Source organism: Dendropsophus ebraccatus, chromosome 1, assembly GCF_027789765.1.
Source record: "Dendropsophus ebraccatus isolate aDenEbr1 chromosome 1, aDenEbr1.pat, whole genome shotgun sequence".
Classification (NCBI taxonomy): Eukaryota; Metazoa; Chordata; class Amphibia; order Anura; family Hylidae; genus Dendropsophus; species Dendropsophus ebraccatus.
In genome coordinates, this window is record NC_091454.1 from 138604238 (window position 1) to 138625818 (window position 21581).

Here is a 21581-nt window from a genome sequence, read left to right on the forward strand (position 1 = left end):
CAGGGAGAGAACCACACTGTAGCTATCCGCTCCCTGCTCTGTGTCAGATGGAATCAGTCAGGCTCCATAGATTTACATAGGCAATCAGAAGGAGCCCAATTCCACAAGTGACGTGTAATGTTCGATTAATCTGTAATCTGGATCATTGGGGATCCAAAAGGTGAGATGGGTAATGGCATACCAAACGTACATGCTCTTTAAGGGTATGACAACACATACCATATGTACTGCAGATTTTATGCTTTGTTCAACTATTTATTTATATTGATCTACACAGCACTAAATCTGCAGCATATACAGTACGCATGAAAATACACTAAAGTGATAACTGAACACCCTAATCGTAAAGAACAACAAAAAAGGAGTATTTCAAATTTCTTTTATTTGTAAGTCATGTGTGGAGTTCAACATGTTAGGCTGTTTTAGCCGCCATAAAAATACTGCAGTTTAACAAATATGGGTGTAAAAGTGTTAAGTAGTGACAATGAGCAATCAGAGTTAATGATTGTTGGAAGGGTTTGCATAAACATCCACTCTCAATGTAGGCCAACGTAAATTGTTCTTATAAATACATATAAGTGAATCTGTCTGCTGCAATTCAGGGTTCAAACTGCTGACACTGTTAGATAGCTGTTAGGTCATGGAGACACATGGTATCTTTCATGTATCCTGCTGTGCTTCCAGGATGTAGAGAAAGGGTTTTATTCTTCAGTGTTAACATTTAAAGAGGCTTTCTTAAGCTCCTGAAGAGCAAGTACTGAGGGCTCTAATGCCTTTTTGCCTCCCTTCCCTGCTTCATTATCAGTAAGTGCTAAGCTTCATGCAGGAATGGGGCTGGGCAGAGGAGCGAGGAGGCTTTAGGGACCTCAGTACTTTCACTATAGGAGCTTGGGAAAGCCTCTGACTCTCTGCCCAGAAGAATAAAAGCATGTTTTACATTCTGGAGGCACAGATGGATATATGATAATTATCATGTTCCTCCCAGTGTCAGCAGTTTGAAACATGACTTGCTGCTGACAGATTCATTTTAAGGCCAAATTTACAGCGGCAGTTCTGTGACATGGCCGCTGTCTGTGAAGTTCAGCCCAGCCGGTACTACAGTACCATTCAGACGAACCTAATTTTTTTAAAAATTGGAATGCGGGCACATTTGGGTGTTCCCGCACTCCGATTAATCATAGGAGACAATGTAAAGTGTGGCTGGAGCCGCACTTTACATTGTCTGTACTGTCAATTTCATATAGTGTATACAGTGTGTATAAACTCTGGCCGGGATTCCATAGAAAACAATGCAATTGTCCGCTGTCATTAACCTGCAACAACGACCGTTGTTTAATGAAAACTTATGTGAACATGGCCTCACACATGCAGTCTGTACTCACACATGCAGTTTTTGATGCACGTCTAAGCCAAGCGTGGATATGGAAGAGACAACTGCATGTGTCATTTCAGGCAAAATTCCAACATCTACACTGAGTTTATTAATTTACAAGAAAATATTTTGGACAAACATAAGTGGATAAAGAAAAATTACACATTTACTTGTGGCTGATCGGCTTATGGCTGAAAACCGTTAATAGTTTGATGTTCTGTTACTTTCCATTGTATTTAGTTTATTCAATCCGTATGTAATTATAACTAAATAGCCGACAGAAAATGGTACATTAATAGCCCTCTAAAATAATACTGGCAACATTGAGGTTAACTAAACTTATATTCTATAAGATGACTTCTAAAAATATGCATGAAAAAATAAAAAATAAAATTCCCTGCAACATCTTGTGTAGATTACTGGACTCACTGTGTAATAGTCTAACTACAATAACCTAGTGCTCTGTGCACAGAAAAACAATATACATATAAAATGAAATAGGGGCGAGAGTTTTGGACTTGTAATCCCAAAGGCCATTCAGTAACATAAAATTTATAAAAATAATGTAGGCAGCAAAAGTGACCTCTATGAAAAGGATTAAAATCTCACGTAATACTCTGAGCAAGCATACAATACTAATTCACAAATAAGGCTCTAGGTTTTGTTTGGGCGGTGATAGAAACACATCCCTCACTCAAGATCTGAATCTGGTATTGGTCCCTGACGACTAGGAAAATTCCACATCAATTTGTTCTTTATGACGTTTCTGGCAAATTTATTACAAAACATTAAAAAAAGTGTCATTAACAAAGACACTTTTGGATTGCCAACCGATTTCCATAAATCTAGACAATGAGCATAACATGGGACACCAATAACCACTGAAAATGTATGCATCTTAAACACTGCATAATAATAATCCCAGGGATACAAAAAAAAAAGTAGTGTCATCATTGTGAGGCAGCCTCAAGATTACACAGATTTGTGTGTGCACATGTCCTTTTCTCTCTCCTGTTTCAGAAAGTCAGTTTACAATAAATTACTTTTGTTCAGAGTTACACTCTCCACCCGCTGAAGCCCTACAAAAGGGCGAGGTTCCTGGATCACTGGAGAGATAGATAAGTCATCCTCATAGTTAGAATTCATCATGTCTGACCAGTGCCTCTCCAAAATCTGTAGCCTGGCTACCCACGAATAAGTCATATTTATCCACAATCTCTTCTCGTGTCAGTTTTCCATCCTGTAAGGTAAGTAAACGCCTGTGTAAGTAGCCAATTTCCAATCTTTTAATGCAAACAATACAAGACAATAATAAAAAAAGACAGACATGATAGGTCCAACAGAAACTATAGCAATGAGCTGTTACTATTCCTACTAATGACTGCATCAGTCTTCATGAACTTTATAGTTTTATTTTTAAGATATCACCCTCACATACTACTTATTCTATGTATACCACACAGTGTTTCAAAAAGGTCTCTGGATTAAAGCGTTGGACCTATTACGTCTGTTATTGGTAAATTTGTCACCAATAAACTGCTCCCCTTGATTTCAATAGCACAACGTGATACTATATACATCCTTTCTACCATGTTGTACAGTAGATGGACCATGACAATGCTGTGTATTTCCACTGCAAGAGTATCCGAGTGTGACCCTTCCACAGTTTTTTTTTTTAATAATAAAGAGAATCAGTGAACAGAAAGGGATCGGACTGGATTCTATGGGGAATGGTACCTTTATGTCAAAGCAGCTGTATGGTAAGGACAGGCATGTTTTCCACCACTCATTACAAACATCTTAAACTTATCAAGGCTTGCTTACCAGATTTCTGGCATGAATTTTCAGTACTGTGAAAAACATGCTTTTTAAGTATGTTTTTTGGTGTAAGCATTAATAAATACATAGGATCTATAGATTTCAATACTTTTTATCCAAGAGGAATTTGCAACAGGTAACAACCAAGTGAACCACAACTACAAAGAGTTTTCGATGTTGCCTCTAGCAGCAGATTCCCAGTTTCACTTCATCAAGGCATGAAGTCAGAATAGGGCAGAAAGTCAGATTGTTAAACAATAATGTTTTACACACCCTGTATATCATCATCATGTTCTGTTTTGGCCAAAGTTATACTGTTAGCTCTTCAGGGCATGGGCGAAGTGTTTGGCTGTTTCTATACAGAAACTTACATAGCTTAAAGTAATAAATCTTTTATGGCCTGTTTTCGCTCTACCTGCAGTTGATGGCATGTTAACACTACTCTTAAAATATGTATGAAAAATTTTTTAAAATAAAAATATAAGTCAGTGTTAAAAAGTGTTGTATCTTCCTACACGTGCACCAGAGAGTAGAGCGCGTCCTACCACACACACTCTAATAACTGTTACCTTGTTTTGATCAGATTCATAAACAAGGTGTCGAGCTTCAGCTTCAGCGTGGTCATAGTCAGATGGTAGGATCCAGTCTTTGGTTTCCTCTTTATCCATTTTGCCATCACGGTTCTTGTCCCTGAACTCCACAAACTGTTCCCTCTCTGTTTTCACCCACTCTGGCTCATCAGCATCTCCATCATGGTTGTACATGTCACCTGTGTAATACATAAAGTGCATAACAATCTCTTTGAATATTTTGTATAATTGCTGATCAGCACTAAAGGAAGTAGACTAGTGCTCACTTTCTTTTATTTACATACTGCAATTACAATGCAAGCACATAAGATGTGATCAGCCAAGGAACAAGCACTTGCTCATCTATAGACTGATGGCTGGTGGGTTTACATTTGGCAATTATCAGGAAACCTTCATAAGATTTTTTGCCCAAACTGAAAGGCCTTAAAGAATATATTCATAAAGGTTTTGCAAAGAAAATTAAGTAAGTAGTGACAACACTTCTTTAACAGTGTGTGAGCCTGAAATTTATTTTTGTTGCCGTTACATTTCCCATTATGTATTTGTGTGTGACGGCTCACCTATATATTCATCCAAGTCAATCACGCCATCTCCATTTTTGTCAATATCTTCCATTGTTTCCTGTACAGTATTAAAATACAAAATTTTAGGGAAAAGTGATACATGGTAATGCTTTATTTTTGTGCATGTTGGGAATAACAAGAAAGTGTAAGAGTCTAAAAACACACAGTAAGGATTGCAAGGCAGTTTGGGATTTTCAGGACACCCAACAATCAGGAGAATGAGCCAGAAGCAAGCAATAGCCCATTTTATTATCTGACTTGCAGCAAATCCATCAAGGCAGTTCCATTCTAAGCCTATAGAGCTACCTACATGGAGAGGATTGCCAGTCAGGAAGAGCAGCACGCTAATCCCAGTTAATTCTCCTGATCTCCTGGGGGGCCTCAGTGATGTCCTTCAGAAGTTTATTTATTTAAATTTATTACAACAGGTACACTTTTAACAGAATGCGCCGACAATGGTATAGTCAACATAAATGCTTCCTATTATATATATATATATAGCAGCTCAGTGTTTAGTCAGCAAGTATAGTATATGTTTGAATGCGTCTTTTAATACTACTTTTACCATGCACCAGTTGCACAGAGACACCTGTGTAATAACATTTCCAGAAGTTAAGGAAGCTGAATAAACACTGAACACCTCATTATATGGTTTCATTCTGAGTAACCGTGTTCAACTGAGAATCACTCCCAACTTCCATATGTAAGTAAAACTATTTAATAAAAGCGTAAAAGTACTGACCAGCACAACTATATCTTTCATGTAGTCATACTCTTCAGGGTGAAGGAAGGCAGTGAACTCCTCTTTTGTAGCAATAAGATCACCATCCTTATCAGCCATTTTAAAGCGACGCTCATCTCGAACCATCATCTGTTTATAATTGAAACTGTTGTCAGGATCTGGATCATCTGGAAAAGGAAAATGAAAGCAGCAATTACAGGCTGAATAGACTAGGCCTACTGAATAAATGGTCAAAGACAAATACTTAACATTATATTTGTCAATTACCAACCTGAAGCCCAATATGCTATTTAAGGGTATGTTCTAACTGAGCAAATGTGGCGGAATCCCGCCTGCCTCAGTGTTTCTATGGAAAGGCGCACGTGCCTCCGCTCCCACTGCTTTCCGCAAAGAATTGACATTTGGCCAATACACAATTAACAGAGAGAACTGCTTTCAGCCTGTTTAGTGTGTAGTGCAGGCACCGAACAGTAGATCAGTGGGGGTGCCGGATATGGCAACCCACCGATCAGTGACTGAAGAGCTATCCTAGGGATGGCTCATCAATATGTTTTGCCTAAAAGAAAAATCCCTCCTTCTATGGTTGACTGCTGTTAGTAAAGACATGGATGCTAGTCTGATTGAACAAACAAGTGTGCGCTGTTACACACCGTCAAAGATACTATTCGTACATTCTAACCTGCTGTTGTTAGGTACCTGTATCAGCTGAGCTGATTATTCCGGCGAGCTTCTTTCTTCCCTCAGGGGCGCAGTTTTCCAGTAGTTTCATCAGAAGCAAATATGTAAATTATTCTATCTGGTGCACTAGAGGTGTTCTTCAGGCCCTCGGTGCACTCCCCCCCCCCCCCCAACCTGCCAAGACTAGAGAAAGAGAGAGTGTGCATGTGTGTGCACGAGGGGACGAAGGAGGCAGCAGTGCACGCCCAGTGCACCGAACAGAGTAATTTACATATTTGCTTAAGATTAAACTACTGGAAAACTTCACCACAGAGGGAGAAAGAAGACTGGTGCCGAAATCACCAGCTAAGTAAGTACAGGTACATATCAGCGGTTTTCGTATGTACCTGTATGTTTCCCTTTAAAAAACACATTACCTACAGATGGAAAGACTAAACTGAGAGTCTTGTTGTTAAATAACATGTTCAATGTAATGGTTCCCAAAATTTAAAATGTTGATTCAATTAGGACACTCTGAAAAATTAAATTGTCAACCTTTTTACCTAAAACAGAGCAGTTTACAAGTGAACTTTCCTTTGTCAGCCTAGGCACTGTACCCATCCTTTATCTAAATTTCGCTCTCCTTCTCCCTTACCCAGGTAAGTGCCATAGGTGACATTTCTGTACTCTTCCCATGATATGAGTCCATCCTGGTTCATGTCAAACTCCTGCCATTGTCGCTCCACGTTGTCGTACACATATCTCCTTTGAGCTTTCTTGATCCATGCTGTGAGTTCCCCCTCCGTCACATACCCATCATTATCCAAGTCTATTTTACTTACAATGATTCTACAAAGACAAAATAGCACGAATAAAGGTGATGCAACAAAGACAAACACCTACCGAGTATGTAACCATAGGTGGCATTTTTATATTCTTCCCACGACACCAGGTTGTCACCATTGAGATCATGACCCTTCCACTGTCGCTCAACGTCCTCATAAATCCACCTCTTCTGTGCAAATTTTATCCAATCCCTTAGCTCCTCGACTGTTACAAGACCATCCTTGTCTGCATCTATCTTAACCACAATCTTTCTGTGGGGCCATAGCAGCACCCAACAAGAAAAGAAAGAAAATGTTAGAAGGCATTAGGTATGATGCTGGAGAACATTGTTTCTCAATGCAGTCGTCAAGCACCCCCAACAGTTTATGATTTCAGGACTATAGAGAACAGCTGTGGTAGTACCTGATGCACAGACTTGAATTATATCTAGTGAAATACCTACAAACATGACCTGTTGCGGGGAGACTAGAAGACTGGAGTTGAGAAACCGTGCTGTAGAAAGAATAGTAAGGAAGGACAAGTGACGATATGAAACACAGAAGATCGCACAAATCAATTTAGTTTTATGTGCACCTAGGGCTGGCCGATTAATTGAAGTAAATTGATTAATGCGTCTTTAAAGGCAGCAAATTTGTTTTATAAAGTGGTGAAGCCTATATGGGGGGGGGGGGGGTTGCCTAAAGGTGGGTCCTGTCTACAGAGGGGGCATTACCTACAGGTGAGGGTGTAAGGATCACCTACAGGGGGAATACAATATACTGTGGGGCTAACAGCATGGGTGTTTTTACTTACTGGGCAGGCTAAAAACATGGTGAGGGGTCTACCTACATTGATGCACACAAGGGCCTAACTACGATATGGATGCACAAAGAAGGACTCTTATACTATATGGGGGCGCATAGGAGGCTTGACTACTATATGGGGGATGGCCTAAATATTATTTGGTGACACATATTGAACATAACTGCTTATATAAGGACCAGAGAGGGCACTGTAACGGTGTGAAGCGATACAGTTGCTGCCTCACCATTAAAACAGTATCTGAGGCGCCTGCAAGGAGAAAAACGTTCTGTTTATTTAGCAAAAATTAATATTGAGATCTAAAATTGTGCTGTGCCCATGTTAAAAAATATATATTTTTTTTTTTGGCCATATGGCCCAGCCCTATCTGTGCCCTATGTATTCATATTGTTACTTTACCAATAAAGCGTGCTTCTTGTCTAATATTAGTACAAGCAAATATTTTTCTAGTTTAGTACAAGATAGATGTTACCGTTAATACTCTTTAAAAGCAAAGAATCAATATATTTAGATTAGTCAATACTATTATAAACTACATACAAACGTTTAGCCAGATTTTTAAAAAATATGCATTTACTTTAGATAGCAATAGGAGATCAAAAAGTGTTCTAATATACATATAAATATCTTGAACTGAAACAGACTAAACATAGTGTCAGTCATATCATCTCTTCCACATCAAGTGTGGGCTTGTTTTGGCAGGAATATATGTTGTTGTTTTTTTTATCCCGTTCCCCGATTATATGTGACTTCTTAATTTACAGAATACTATACTTTATGTTTTTTTTTTAATATATATATATATATATATATATACACACACACACACTTTTTTTAACCTTCATCAGTGATCTCCTGATCAATACACCGTACTAGTGTCTTCAGCATAGCTGTATAGGAGCATATAGAATACAGGGCAGGCCTGGCGACTGGCCTTACATGACCTTATTCTGATCCTGCAGTAAAATGGCCCCCTTAGTGACTGCCATAAAAAGGCATAATAATAATAATTTATCTGTATAGCGCCAACAGATTTCACAGCGCATATTGGCCTCATTGGAGGTGGAGAAGAATGTATGATTTGCTTCTACATGGATAGGTTGAGATACAGTTTCAGAAAGTAATACTAAGGCCTCCTTCACAGTCCTTTATTTGTGAAACACTTAATGGGTCTTTGAAAAGTGCTGATTCCATCCGTATACTGTCCATATTTGCGCATTGTTTCTCTAGCAACCTCTGGATGTTCCAAGGCTGGGACAGGCTATGCACATCATTGCAAGCATTCCACTGTTATTTAAAGTGTCACTGTCGTGAATTTTTTTTTTGCAGAAATCAATAGTCCAGGCGATTTTAAGAAACTTTGTAATTGGGTTTATTATCCGAAAAATGCATTTTTATCATGAAAAAGCAGTTTGAAGCTCTCCCCCCTGTCTTCATTGTTCTCCTATGGAGAGAGCTAAAGAAAAGACCAAAACAGGACAACAAAGAGTTAATCTACAAATCCCTCACCCGTTATCTGTTCTGACCATCACCAGTGACCTGTCTGAGCTCGGATTACAGCTGTCACCCAGCTCTGTGCCTGTAATCCTCTGTTATCTGCTTTCTGCTGCCGGCTAACTCCCTCCTTCCTCCTCCCCCCTCCCCTCTCCCTAGAGCAGACAGGGCACGTCTCCTGCAACAAGTCACAATTTTCAGATTTTTCAGAGTGGATGAAAAAGAGGAAGGAGGGGGGGACCTGGGAAAAGGCTTTTTACATGCAGATAATGGCAGATTTGGCTAATAAACCCAATTACAAAGTTTCTTAAAATCGCCTGGACTATTGATTTCTGCAAAAAAAAAAATACGACAGTGACTCTTTAAAGTGTCACTGTCGTTTTTTTTTTTTTGCAGAAATCAATAGTACAGGTAATTTTACCCTTAGGGGACACAGCCAGTTTTCATTTTTCGTTTTTTCCTCCTTGTGTATATAAGGCCATAGCGCGTGCATTTTTCCACCTAGAGACCCAGATAAGCCCTTAATTTTTGCTCCACTAAATGAACTTTGCAATGGCAGACGTAATTTTTGCCTAATATATGCCGTGAAACCAGAAAAAAAATTATGTGTGTGTGGTGAAATGGAATTTGTAACTTGTATAACATTTATTTGATGGCTTTTAAAAAATTAAAACTTTTAAAAAAATATATGTTCCTTAGGGCCCTATTCCACCGGACGATTATCGTTCAGATTATCGTTAAATCGTTCGAATTTAAACGATAATCGTTCGGTTGAAATGCAGTTAACGATTAACGTCCGAACGAGAAATCGTTGATCGCTTTATAAGACCTGGACCTATTTTTATCGTTGCTCGTTCGCAAAACGTTCGCATTGATACGAACGCAATAAATAGCAAAGAAAAACGATCGCAATTACGATCGTAAGTAACGATTATCGTTCCATGGAAATGAGTGAACGTTTTCAGGTCTTTCGCAATAAAGGTCGTTTGAGATCGTTAATCGTTAACGATTATGCAAACGATAATCGTCCGGTGGAATAGGGCCCTTAAAATCTCTCCATTCCCAGGCTTATAACACTTTAATCCTTTGGTCTATGGGGCTGTGTGAGGTGTCATTTTTGCACCATGATGTGTTCTTTCTATCGGTACCTTGATTGCACATATGTGACTTGTTGATCGCTTTTTATTACAATTTTTTCGATATTTGATGTGACCAAAAATGCGCAATTTTGCACTTTTGAATTTTTTACGCTTACGCTGTTTACCGTATGAGATCGGGAATGTGATAATTTATTAGTTCAGGCGCTTACGCACGCAGCAATAACAAACATGTTTATTTATTTTTACCCGGGATCGCAGCACGACCCCCTTCTGAACTCCCCTAGCAGCACCAGGACGTTCAGTAACGTCCTGGTGCTGCTAGGGGTTAAGAAACTTTGTAATTGGGTTTATTAGGCAACTATGCCATTATCTGCATTCAAAAAGGTCCCCCCTCCCTCCTCTCTCTCATTCACTGCTCATTATCAGGAAATCTGGACTCTTTTACATCAGTCGAGTCCTGTGTAACCTATGGAGAGGGGAGGGGGGGGGGGGAGAAGGGAGATTAGTCGCCAGCTGAGAGCAGAGAACAAAGAATTACATAGCAGGACCTGTTTGAAAGCTGGTATTCAGAGGTCAGAGAGGTCAGTGCTGACTTCAGAGGAGGCAGCCCGGTGATGTCGCAGTAAATTAACTCTTTGTTGTCCTGTTTTGGTGCCTCATCACCTTCAACCCCTCCCCAATGAACAGTAAAAACAGGGGGGAGAGCTTCAAACTGCTTTTTCATGATAAAAAAATGCATTTTTCTGCTAAAAACCCCCGAATATAAAGTTTTTAAAAACTCGCCTGTACTATTGATTTCTGCAAAAAAAAAAATTTAAATGACAGTGAGACTTTAAGTGCACTTCCCCTTTTTTGCAGATCTGCAAATATAGATGCAGGATGGACTCAATACAGATTTTTTTTTGTGTGTGTATCACAAAAGAAAAATGTGGACAACAGATCCACATTGTGCAAAGCACTCATGGTCGTGTGAAAGAGGACAGTGTAAACTGAGGCCTGGAGGATACCAACTGGAAGGTGCGGGGGAAGAGAGGCAGGCTCAGCGGCAGCTCCCATAGGAGACTTCTGCCGCAGGGATGCCGGCTCTAAGGTAAGCGAGAGACAGTTGCCCCAGTCCCCTCTCCTTTAACCCTTAGGTGACCCTGGACGTACCTGTACGCCTACGTGTGTTCAGAGCGGGGCCGCGGTCCCGGGTGCGGCATGTAGCCCGGGGTCGCGGCTATTAGCGGGTACGGTCCGATCGCCGTGCTCGCTAATAAAGTAATCGGATGTAGCTGTCAAAGTTGACAGCTGCATCAGATTACTTGAATGCAGCCATCCCTGGTGTCTAGTGGGATGGATCACTCCTCCAGCGATCCAAACATCCTACTCCTGCCAGGCCCAGCGCCGTAATGGCGCTGATCCCGACACGGCATTCAATTGCTTCCGGCTGCAGCAGCCGGAAGCAATCAAAGTGCCTATCTCATCGATCTATCCTGCATTAGTATAGAGGATAGATCTCAATGAGAGATCAGTGTACTTATACTAGAAGTCCCCCAGGGGACTTATACTAGAAGTCCCCCTGAATTGTATCAGGACCGACGACGACTCCAGACTCCTGCTTCTTCATAAATGGCCAGTCATATACCAGGGGAGGTATTTATCACACTGGCTTAGCAGCTTCTCCCTAATGTCCTACATGATCCTGGGGCAACTTCTGAGTGAATAAAGGAATACTGTATATAAAGCACATTCTCCTGTGTGTGCAGTGGATGCAGCCAGTCTCCAGCCTCCATGTCCTGAACTACTCACAACTACACTAGATGAAGCAGGTAGTCTTTTCCTGCTGACAGTCTTCTAAGTTTCTAACTAAATATTCACCATACTTAAAGAAGCACTGCTAACAATGCCAGATACCTGTAATATAGAGGTCAGCCATAGTGATATACAGGGGGTCACACAGTGATATAGAGAGGGGTCACACAGTGATATAGAGAGGGGTCACACATAGTGATATAGAAGGCCACTGTGGGGGCACGCAATAGCACGCACACGCGCACACACACACACACACACACAGCCTGCTGCAGCCATAGCATACACACACACACAGCCTGCTGCAGCCATAGCACACACACACACACACAGCTTGATGCAGCCATAGCGCACACCAGGCACACACACACACTGCTTGTTGCGGCCATAGCACACTGCTTGTTGCGGCCATAGCACACATACACACAGCCTCCTGCAGCCATAGCGTGCGTGCGTGCGCACACACACACACACACACACACAGCCTGCTGCTGCTATAGCATACACACACAACCTGCTGCAGTCATAGCAAGCACACAGCCTACTGCAGCCATAGCGCGTGCACACACACACACTAGAGATGAGCAAACCTGCCAAGGTTCTGGTTCGTATAAACATGAACTCTCGGCATCTGATTCCCGCTGTCTGCAGCCTCCGTGAAGAGGGTGTATACAGCCGGAGGACCGCCTGGAAAACTGGGATACAGCCATAGCCATAGGCTGTATCCCAGTTTTCCAGGCGGTCCTCCGTCTGTATCCACCCTATTCACGGAGCCTGCAGACAGCAGCAATCAGACGCCGAGAGTTTAGGTTTATACGAACCCGAACCTCGGCAGGTTCGCTCATCTCTAGCACACACACACAGCTGCAGCCATAGAACACTGAAGAAAAACACACAATCTTCTCCCAGAGAGAAAACACCACACTGAGGACAGAGGTTACCGCTACATTACTTATGTCTCCTCCTCCTCTATATTACACAGGATATCTTCATATTACACTGCTGCTCATATACAGTCATCCAGGAAGAGAACAGCACAGATCTCCCCCCACACAATGGACTCTTCCAGCTCAGAAACAAACTGCCAAATAGTGACCGACAACTTTTCCATGACCACCCTTAGGCCTTATGCACACGTTCAGTATTTTTTTCTGGTCCTGAAACAACCCGTGAGAAATTGCGGATTGGACATCCGTATTCCATCCGTATTTCCATTTTTTTTACTACTCATTGCTTTTCAATGCACTTCATCCGTATTTTTTTGCGGAAATACGGATGCCAACATGTTACAATCCGTAAACGTTCCGTAACCAATTGATTTCAATGAGAGGATCCGCAAAAAAAAAAAAAAAAAAAAAAGGGTTCGCTCCGGGTCTGCACTAGGACATGTCCTTTTTTTTTTTATGGATTGATTTTCATCCATTTCTGTTACTGATTGTGTGAATAGCCCAATAGACTTCAATGTGCACTAACTCGGATACGGAAATACGGATCAGTAAATTACGGAACGTGTGAATAAGGCCTTATGTAATAGGGCCAGTGTCCTATTACTGATATATTCCCCGACCACCCTTATCTAATAGAGCCAGTGTCCTATTAGAATGTTGCTCATAATATATATTTATGAGCAAAACTTGTAAAATTCATATCAAAGTTCAATTCTACATTTTTTGAAGATTTTTTTTAAAGCTGGAGTCGGAGTTGGTACTTTTTTTTCCGACTCCAGCCAAAACTAGCTTCAACTCCACGACTCCGACTCCAACTCCACAGCCCTGAATAAAAGTTTGAATCACCCCCCTTTTCCCATGTTATAAATAATAATAAATAAACAAACAAACATGTTTGGTATCGCCGCGCGCGTAATCGCCCGAACTATTAATTAATCACATTCCTGATCTCGCACGGTAAACTGCGTAAGTGTAAAAAAATCCCAAAATGGAAAATTGCACATTTTTGGTCGCATCAAATCCAGAAAAATTGTAATAAAAAGCGATCAAAAAAATCGCATATGCGCAATCAAGGTACCGATAGAAAGAACACATCATGGCGCAAAAAATGACACCTGACACAGACCAAAGCGTTATAAGCCTGGGAATAGAGCGATTTTAAGGAACATATATTTGTTAAAAATTGTTTTGAATTTTTTACAGGCCATCAGAAACAATAAAAGTTATACATGTTATATATCGTTTTAATTGTAGCAACTTGAGAAACATATATAACAAGTCAGGCGTAAAAACGAAAAAACCCCAAATAAAAGAAATGCGTTGGTTTTTTTTTCAATTTTACCACACATTGAATTTTTTTCTGGTTTGCCAGTGTACTTTATGCAAAAAATTCAGCCTGTCATTGCAAAGTACAATTAGTGGCGCAAAAAATAAGGGCTCATGTGGGTTTCTAGGTGAAAAAATGGAAGTGCCATGGCCGTTTAAGCACAAGGAGGAAAAAATGAAAATGCAAAAATTTAAATTGGCCCGATCCTGTGGAGAGGTAGAAAACCGCCTCCTGTCTCAAAGAACAAGAAACAGAACTGGCATTGAAGGGGCGGATCCAGGTACTGTTTCCTGTCCAATAGGAGTGGGAGGTGGACCTCTCCATGGGTGCTGCCATAGGGCCAGGAGGAAATATTAAATAAATGTATTCCTGTCACAGACAAATCTGTATAACTTTCTGACACCAGCTGAGTTGAAAGAAATAAGAGTACTCTTTTAAAAAGCAGCTGTCACCTGGAAAACCATTAACAAACCACCAGAGGCAATGACAGCAGAAGGGAAGGTATTACTAGTAACCTTTTTTTCAGGATCTCTGTGACAATGCCGGCAGTTTGTAATGCTTTTGCTGTATAAGACAAGTACATAGTTTATATTAAGCAAAGCTAAACTGAAATACCAGTGTCAAAAGAGTGTGATGTCCTTTAACAACAAAATGAACTGTGAACAGGTCAGGTTTGTATAAAGACTGCAAAAATTAGATAAAAGTTTGGTAGTGTTATTGATTCTAAAAACGTATTGTATTAGTAATCCTTTTATATGTCTAGAGACCTGTCCTACTGGTCAGTTAATATGGTATATTTAGTACACAAATATATCAGTGATCATACCCCAGCCTTTCCTTGCTCTCCTCTGGTGTCAGCTGGTCAAATGTTTTGGCTTCTTCCGCTCCAAGAAAAGCATCATGGTCATAGTCAAAGTTCTGTGCATCATTATGCGTCTTATCACTCAGCTGTGGGTCATGATGAACACGATCTTTCTTCTCAGTAGGTTTGGAAAGAGTAGAAGATGCCCAAAGGCCAAGGCACAAGAACAGGTAAATGTTTGCCATTACTTGCCAACGTGACCTGTGAAACAATAAAGTCCACTTAAAGTGAATCTGTCAATGACCCAGGAAGCATTAAAGTGATGACAGCTTCACTTTACATTCTGTGTACAGACAGATGTAGTTGATGTACCAAGACGCCTTCAGGGCTCAAATCCAGACAAAGTACAGGAGGGTGGCCTGGTAACACCATGTAGTGTAATGTACAGGAGGGTGGCCTAGTAACACAATGTAGTGTAAGGTTCAGGAGGGTGGCCGGGGAATACAATGTAGTGTAATGTACAGGAGGGTGGCCTGGGAATTCAATGTAGTGTAATGTACAGGAGGGTGGCCTAGTAACGCGATGTAGTGTAATGTACAGGAGGGTGGCCTGGGAATACCATGTCGTGTAATGTACAGGAGGGTGGCCTGCTAACACAATGTTGTGTAAGGTACAGGAGGGTGGCCTGGTAACACAATGTAGTGTAAGGTACAGGAGGGTGGCCGGGGAATACCATGTCGTGTAATGTACAGGAGGGTGGCCGGGGAATACCATGTCGTGTAATGTACAGGAGGCTGGCCTGGGAATACAATGTTGTGTAATGTACAGGAGGGTGGCCTGGGAATACCATGTAGTGTAATGTACAGGAGGGTGGCCTGGAAATACCATGTCGTGTAATGTACAGGAGGGTGGCCTGGGAATACCATGTAGTGTAATGTACAGGAGGGTGGCCTGGGAATACCATGTCGTGTAATGTACAGGAGGGTGGCCGGGGAATACCATGTAGTAATGTACAGGAGGGTGGCCTGGGAATACCATGTCGTGTAATGTACAGGAGGGTGGCCTGGGAACACCATGTCATGTAATGTACAGGAGGGTGGCCGGGGAATACCATGTCGTGTAATGTACAGGAGGGTGGCCTGGGAATACCATGTAGTAATGTACAAGAGGGTGGCCTGGGAATACCATGTAGTAATGTACAAGAGGGTGGCCTGGGAATACCATGTCGTGTAATGTACAGGAGGGTGGCCTGGGAATACCATGTAGTGTAATGTACAGGGGGGTGGCCTGGGAATACCATGTAGTGTAATGTACAGGAGGGTGGCCTGGGAATATCATGTAGTGTAATGTACAGGGGGGTGGCCTGGGAATACAATGTCGTATAATGTACAGGAGGGTGGCCTGGGAATACCATGTCGTGTAATGTACAGGAGGGTGGCCTGGGAATACCATGTAGTAATGTACAAGAGGGTGGCCTGGGAATACCATGTAGTAATGTACAAGAGGGTGGCCTGGGAATACCATGTCGTGTAATGTACAGGAGGGTGGCCTGGGAATACCATGTAGTGTAATGTACAGGGGGGTGGCCTGGGAATACCATGTAGTGTAATGTACAGGAGGGTGGCCTGGGAATATCATGTAGTGTAATGTACAGGGGGGTGGCCTGGGAATACAATGTCGTATAATGTACAGGAGGGTGGCCTGGGAATACCATGTCGTGTAATGTACAGGAGGGTGGCCTGGGAATACCATGTCGTGTAATGTACAGGAGGGTGGCCTGGGAATACCATGTCGTGTAATGTACAGGAGGGTGGCCTGGGAATACCATGTAGTGTAATGTACAGGGGGGTGGCCTGGGAATACCATGTAGTGTAATGTACAGGAGGGTGGCCGGGGAATACCATATAGTAGAGAAGCAATTGTCATATCTAGAAGCAGAGACAGGACTACAATAGACTTCGGAAAGCCAGGGTTCAGGTTCTTGCCCTAGCCCGCTGATTAAAGACGCAATACAAAGTATATAAACCACTGCCTCCCTGTATACACCCAGAGTACACCCTAGTATATATGAGACGGACTACAGAATCAGGACAAGTGAAAGGACGTCTCACAATTCCTAACAGTGTACTGGAATATAGGTAATATATGTAATATAGTATATTGTAAAGAATGAAAGTCATTCCAGCCTACAGCCCTGCACCATTCCAGGACATACAGCCGCCTATGGAAGGTGCCCTGTACCACTATAACCGAGCATACACACTACAGTAATAGCCAGCACTACAATCACCCCATACGCCTGGCCCAAGCACATAATAACAATACATGAGCCGGAGAGCTACCTGTCCCGTTACCTTAACTGTACTGTACAGCACAGCTCCGCCCGTCCTGCCCTCACACGCCGACACCGGAAGCGGCTGCTCTGCTTTGTGGGCGTGGCTTCCTGCGCCAACGTTGCCCCGATAGCCCACGCTCATTGGTGAATGTCTGGAAATGGGCTGGTCGCATTTGCTGGTTGGTTGGGGAGCGCCACGTCCACACGGGAGCGCGCAGAGACCAAGGGTCCGCGAGCGGGGCCTGTGCGCGTTCTCGCTTGGCGGGAGATTTGTGAAGCGGCGTAGGGGACAGCACAGGAGGGAGCGCCCAGAAAAGCTTCGCCCTCCTGTGGCGTCTTACTCTTGTTGAGTCTCAGTAAAATATCGTTCTTCTTATAAAGCTCAAGGCTTTTATGGTTAAAACGGCGCAGACGTTCTTAATTCCATTGGTGTAGCTGAGTTATACTGCACCGGAGGCAAAGTTTTCACTGCAACCTCCTAAATATAATAGTGCCACAAACTGCACTTCCTGAGTATAAAACTGCACCCTCTGAATATAATCCTGCTACACACTGTCCACTGAATATAATCCTGCCACACACACTGTCCACTGAATATAATCCTGCTACACACTGTCCACTGAATATAATCCTGCTACACACAGTCCACTGAATATAATCCTGCTACACACAGTCCACTGAATATAATCCTGCTACACACTGTCCACTGAATATAATCCTGCCACACACACTGTCCACTGAATATAATCCTGCTACACACTGTCCACTGAATATAATCCTGCCACACACACTGTCCACTGAATATAATCCTGCTACACACTGTCCACTGAATATAATCCTGCTACACACTGTCCACTGAATATAATCCTGCCACACACACTGTCCACTGAATATAATCCTGCTACACACTGTCCACTGAATATAATCCTACCACACACTGTCCACTGAATATAATCCTGCTACACTGTCCACTGAATATAATCCTGCTACACACTGTCCACTGAATATAATCCTGCTACACACTGTCCACTGAATATAATCCTGCTACATAATACCCACTGAATATAACCCTGCCACACACTGCCCACTGAATATAATCCTGCTACACACTGTCCACTGAATATAATCCTGCTACACACTGTCCACTGAATATAATCCTGCTACACACTGTCCACTGAATATAATCCTGCCACACACTGTCCACTGAATATAATCCTGCTACACAATACCCACTGAATATAATCCTGCTACACTGCCCATTGAATATAATCCTGCTACACTGCCCACTGAATATAATCCTGCTACACACAGTCCACTGAATATAATCCTGCTACACACAGTCCACTGAATATAATCCTGCTACACAATACCCACTGAATATAACCCTGCCACACACTGTCCACTGAATATAATCCTGCTACACACTGTCCACTGAATATAATCCTGCCACACACTGTCCACTGAATATAACCCTGCTACACACTGTCCACTGAATATAATCCTACCACACACTGTCCACTGAATATAATCCTGCTACACAGTACCCACTGAATATAATCCTGCCACACACTGTCCACTGAATATAACCCTGCTACACACTGTCCACTGAATATAATCCTACCACACACTGTCCACTGAATATAATCCTGCTACACAGTACCCACTGAATATAATCCTGCTACACACTGCCCACTAAATATAAACCTGCTACACACTGTCCACTGAATATAATCCTGCCACACACTGTCCACTGAATATAACCCTGCCACACACTGTCCACTGAATATAACCCTGCCACACACTGTCCACTGAATATAACCCTGCCACACACTGTCCACTGAATATAATCCTGCTACACTGTCCACTGAATATAATCCTGCTACACACTGTCCACTGAATATAATCCTGCTACACAATACCCACTGAATATAATCCTGATACACACAGCCCACTGAATATAATCCTGCTACATAATACCCACTGAATATAATCCTGATACACACTGTCCACTGAATATAACCCTGCCACACACTGCCCACTGAATATAATCCTGCTACACACTGTCCACTGAATATAATCCTGCTACACACTGTCCACTGAATATAATCCTGCTACACACTGTCCACTGAATATAATCCTGCCACACACTGTCCACTGAATATAATCCTGCTACACAATACCCACTGAATATAATCCTGCTACACTGCCCATTGAATATAATCCTGCTACACTGCCCACTGAATATAATCCTGCTACACACTGTCCACTGAATATAACCCTGCCACACACTGTCCACTGAATATAATCCTGCTACACAATACCCACTGAATATAATCCTGCTACACACAGCCCTCTGAATATAATCCTGCTACACACTGTCCACTGAATATAACCCTGCTACACAATACTCACTGAATATAATCCTGCTACACACAGCCCTCTGAATATAATCCTGCTACACACTGTCCACTGAATATAATCCTGCTACACACAGCCCTCTGAATATAATCCTGCTACACACTGTCCACTGAATATAACCCTGCCACACACTGTCCACTAAATATAATCCTGCTACACACAGCCCACTGAATATAATCCTGCTACACACAGCCCTCTAAATATAATCCTGCTACACACTGTCCACTGAATATAACCCTGCCACACACTGTCCACTAAATATAATCCTGCTACACACAGCCCACTGAATATAATCCTGCTACACACAGCCCTCTGAATATAATCCTGCTACACACTGTCCACTGAATATAATCCTGCTACACACTGTCCACTGAATATAACCCTGCTACACACTGTCCACTGAATATAATCCTACCACACACTGTCTACTGAATATAATCCTGCTACACAGTACCCACTGAATATAATCCTGCCACACACTGTCCACTGAATATAACCCTGCTACACACTGTCCACTGAATATAATCCTACCACACACTGTCCACTGAATATAATCCTGCTACACAGTACCCACTGAATATAATCCTGCTACACACTGCCCACTAAATATAAACCTGCTACACACTGTCCACTGAATATAATCCTGCCACACACTGTCCACTGAATATAACCCTGCCACACACTGTCCACTGAATATAACCCTGCCACACACTGTCCACTGAATATAACCCTGCCACACACTGTCCACTGAATATAATCCTGCTACACACTGTCCACTGAATATAATCCTGCTACACAATACCCACTGAATATAATCCTGATACACACAGCCCACTGAATATAATCCTGCTACATAATACCCACTGAATATAATCCTGATACACACTGTCCACTGAATATAACCCTGCCACACACTGCCCACTGAATATAATCCTGCTACACACTGTCCACTGAATATAATCCTGCTACACACTGTCCTTTGAATATAATCCTGCTACACACTGTCCACTGAATATAATCCTGCCACACACTGTCCACTGAATATAATCCTGCTACACAATACCCACTGAATATAATCCTGCTACACTGCCCATTGAATATAATCCTGCTACACTGCCCACTGAATATAACCCTGCCACACACTGTCCACTGAATATAATCCTGCTACACAATACCCACTGAATATAATCCTGCTACACACAGCCCTCTGAATATAATCCTGCTACACACTGTCCACTGAATATAACCCTGCTACACAATACTCACTGAATATAATCCTGCTACACACAGTCCACTGAATATAATCCTGCTACACACTGTCCACTGAATATAATCCTGCTACACACAGCCCTCTGAATATAATCCTGCTACACACTGTCCACTGAATATAACCCTGCCACACACTGTCCACTAAATATAATCCTGCTACACACAGCCCACTGAATATAATCCTGCTACACACAGCCCTCTAAATATAATCCTGCTACACACTGTCCACTGAATATAACCCTGCCACACACTGTCCACTGAATATAATCCTGCTACACACAGCCCACTGAATATAATCCTGCTACACACAGCCCTCTGAATATAATCCTGCTACACACTGTCCACTGAATATAATCCTGCTACACACTGTCCACTGAATATAACCCTGCTACACACACTGTCCACTGAATATAACCCTGCTACACACTGTCCACTGAATATAACCCTGCTACACAATACTCACTGAATATAATCCTGCTACACACAGCCCTCTGAATATAATCCTGCTACACACTGTCCACTGAATATAATCCTGCTACACACAGCCCTCTGAATATAATCCTGCTACACACTGTCCACTGAATATAACCCTGCCACACACTGTCCACTGAATATAATCCTGCTACACACAGCCCACTGAATATAATCCTGCTACACACAGCCCTCTAAATATAATCCTGCTACACACTGTCCACTGAATATAATC

The 21581-nt window shown here is 42.1% G+C and overlaps 2 protein-coding genes across 3 annotated transcripts in view; one reads left to right on the forward strand and one right to left on the reverse strand.

The window, feature by feature from the left end:
• Positions 1-1520: 1520 nt before the first annotated feature.
• Positions 1521-17315, reverse strand: CALU (calumenin). Of its 2 annotated transcripts, none has more exons than XM_069979589.1 (7): positions 17208-17315; positions 14878-15114; positions 6398-6591; positions 5086-5252; positions 4341-4401; positions 3760-3959; positions 1521-2612 (listed from the first exon to the last, which is right to left on the reverse strand). In XM_069979589.1, the coding sequence occupies exons 2-7, from the start codon at positions 15096-15098 to the stop codon at positions 2508-2510; spliced, it is 948 nt and encodes a 315-aa protein (XP_069835690.1). In that variant the 5' UTR covers positions 15099-15114; positions 17208-17315; the 3' UTR covers positions 1521-2507. The 2 variants fall into 2 exon arrangements, with proteins under 2 accessions (XP_069835690.1, XP_069835681.1); XM_069979580.1 differs by lacking the exon at positions 6398-6591 and adding an exon at positions 6646-6839.
• Positions 17316-17421: 106 nt separating this feature from the next.
• GCC1 (GRIP and coiled-coil domain containing 1) overlaps positions 17422-21581 on the forward strand; it is a 30858-nt gene continuing 26698 nt past the window's right edge. The window contains exon 1 of the mRNA XM_069979570.1: positions 17422-17470. The gene's annotated coding sequence lies outside the window, so the exon portion shown is untranslated. The remainder of the gene's footprint in view (positions 17471-21581) is intronic.

Excerpts from the sequence above, each read along its gene's own strand:
- CALU (XM_069979589.1), bottom strand. The coding sequence starts at position 15,098 with ATGGCAAACATTTACCTGTTCTTGTGCCTTGGCCTTTGGGCATCTTCT. Across the intron at positions 6,592-14,877 it reads GAGAGCAAGGAAAGGCTGGG|AATCATTGTAAGTAAAATAG; the intron begins GTATGATCACTG and ends TTGTCTTTGTAG. Across the intron at positions 5,253-6,397 it reads CACCTATGGCACTTACCTGG|ATGATCCAGATCCTGACAAC; the intron begins GTAAGGGAGAAG and ends TTCCTTTTCCAG.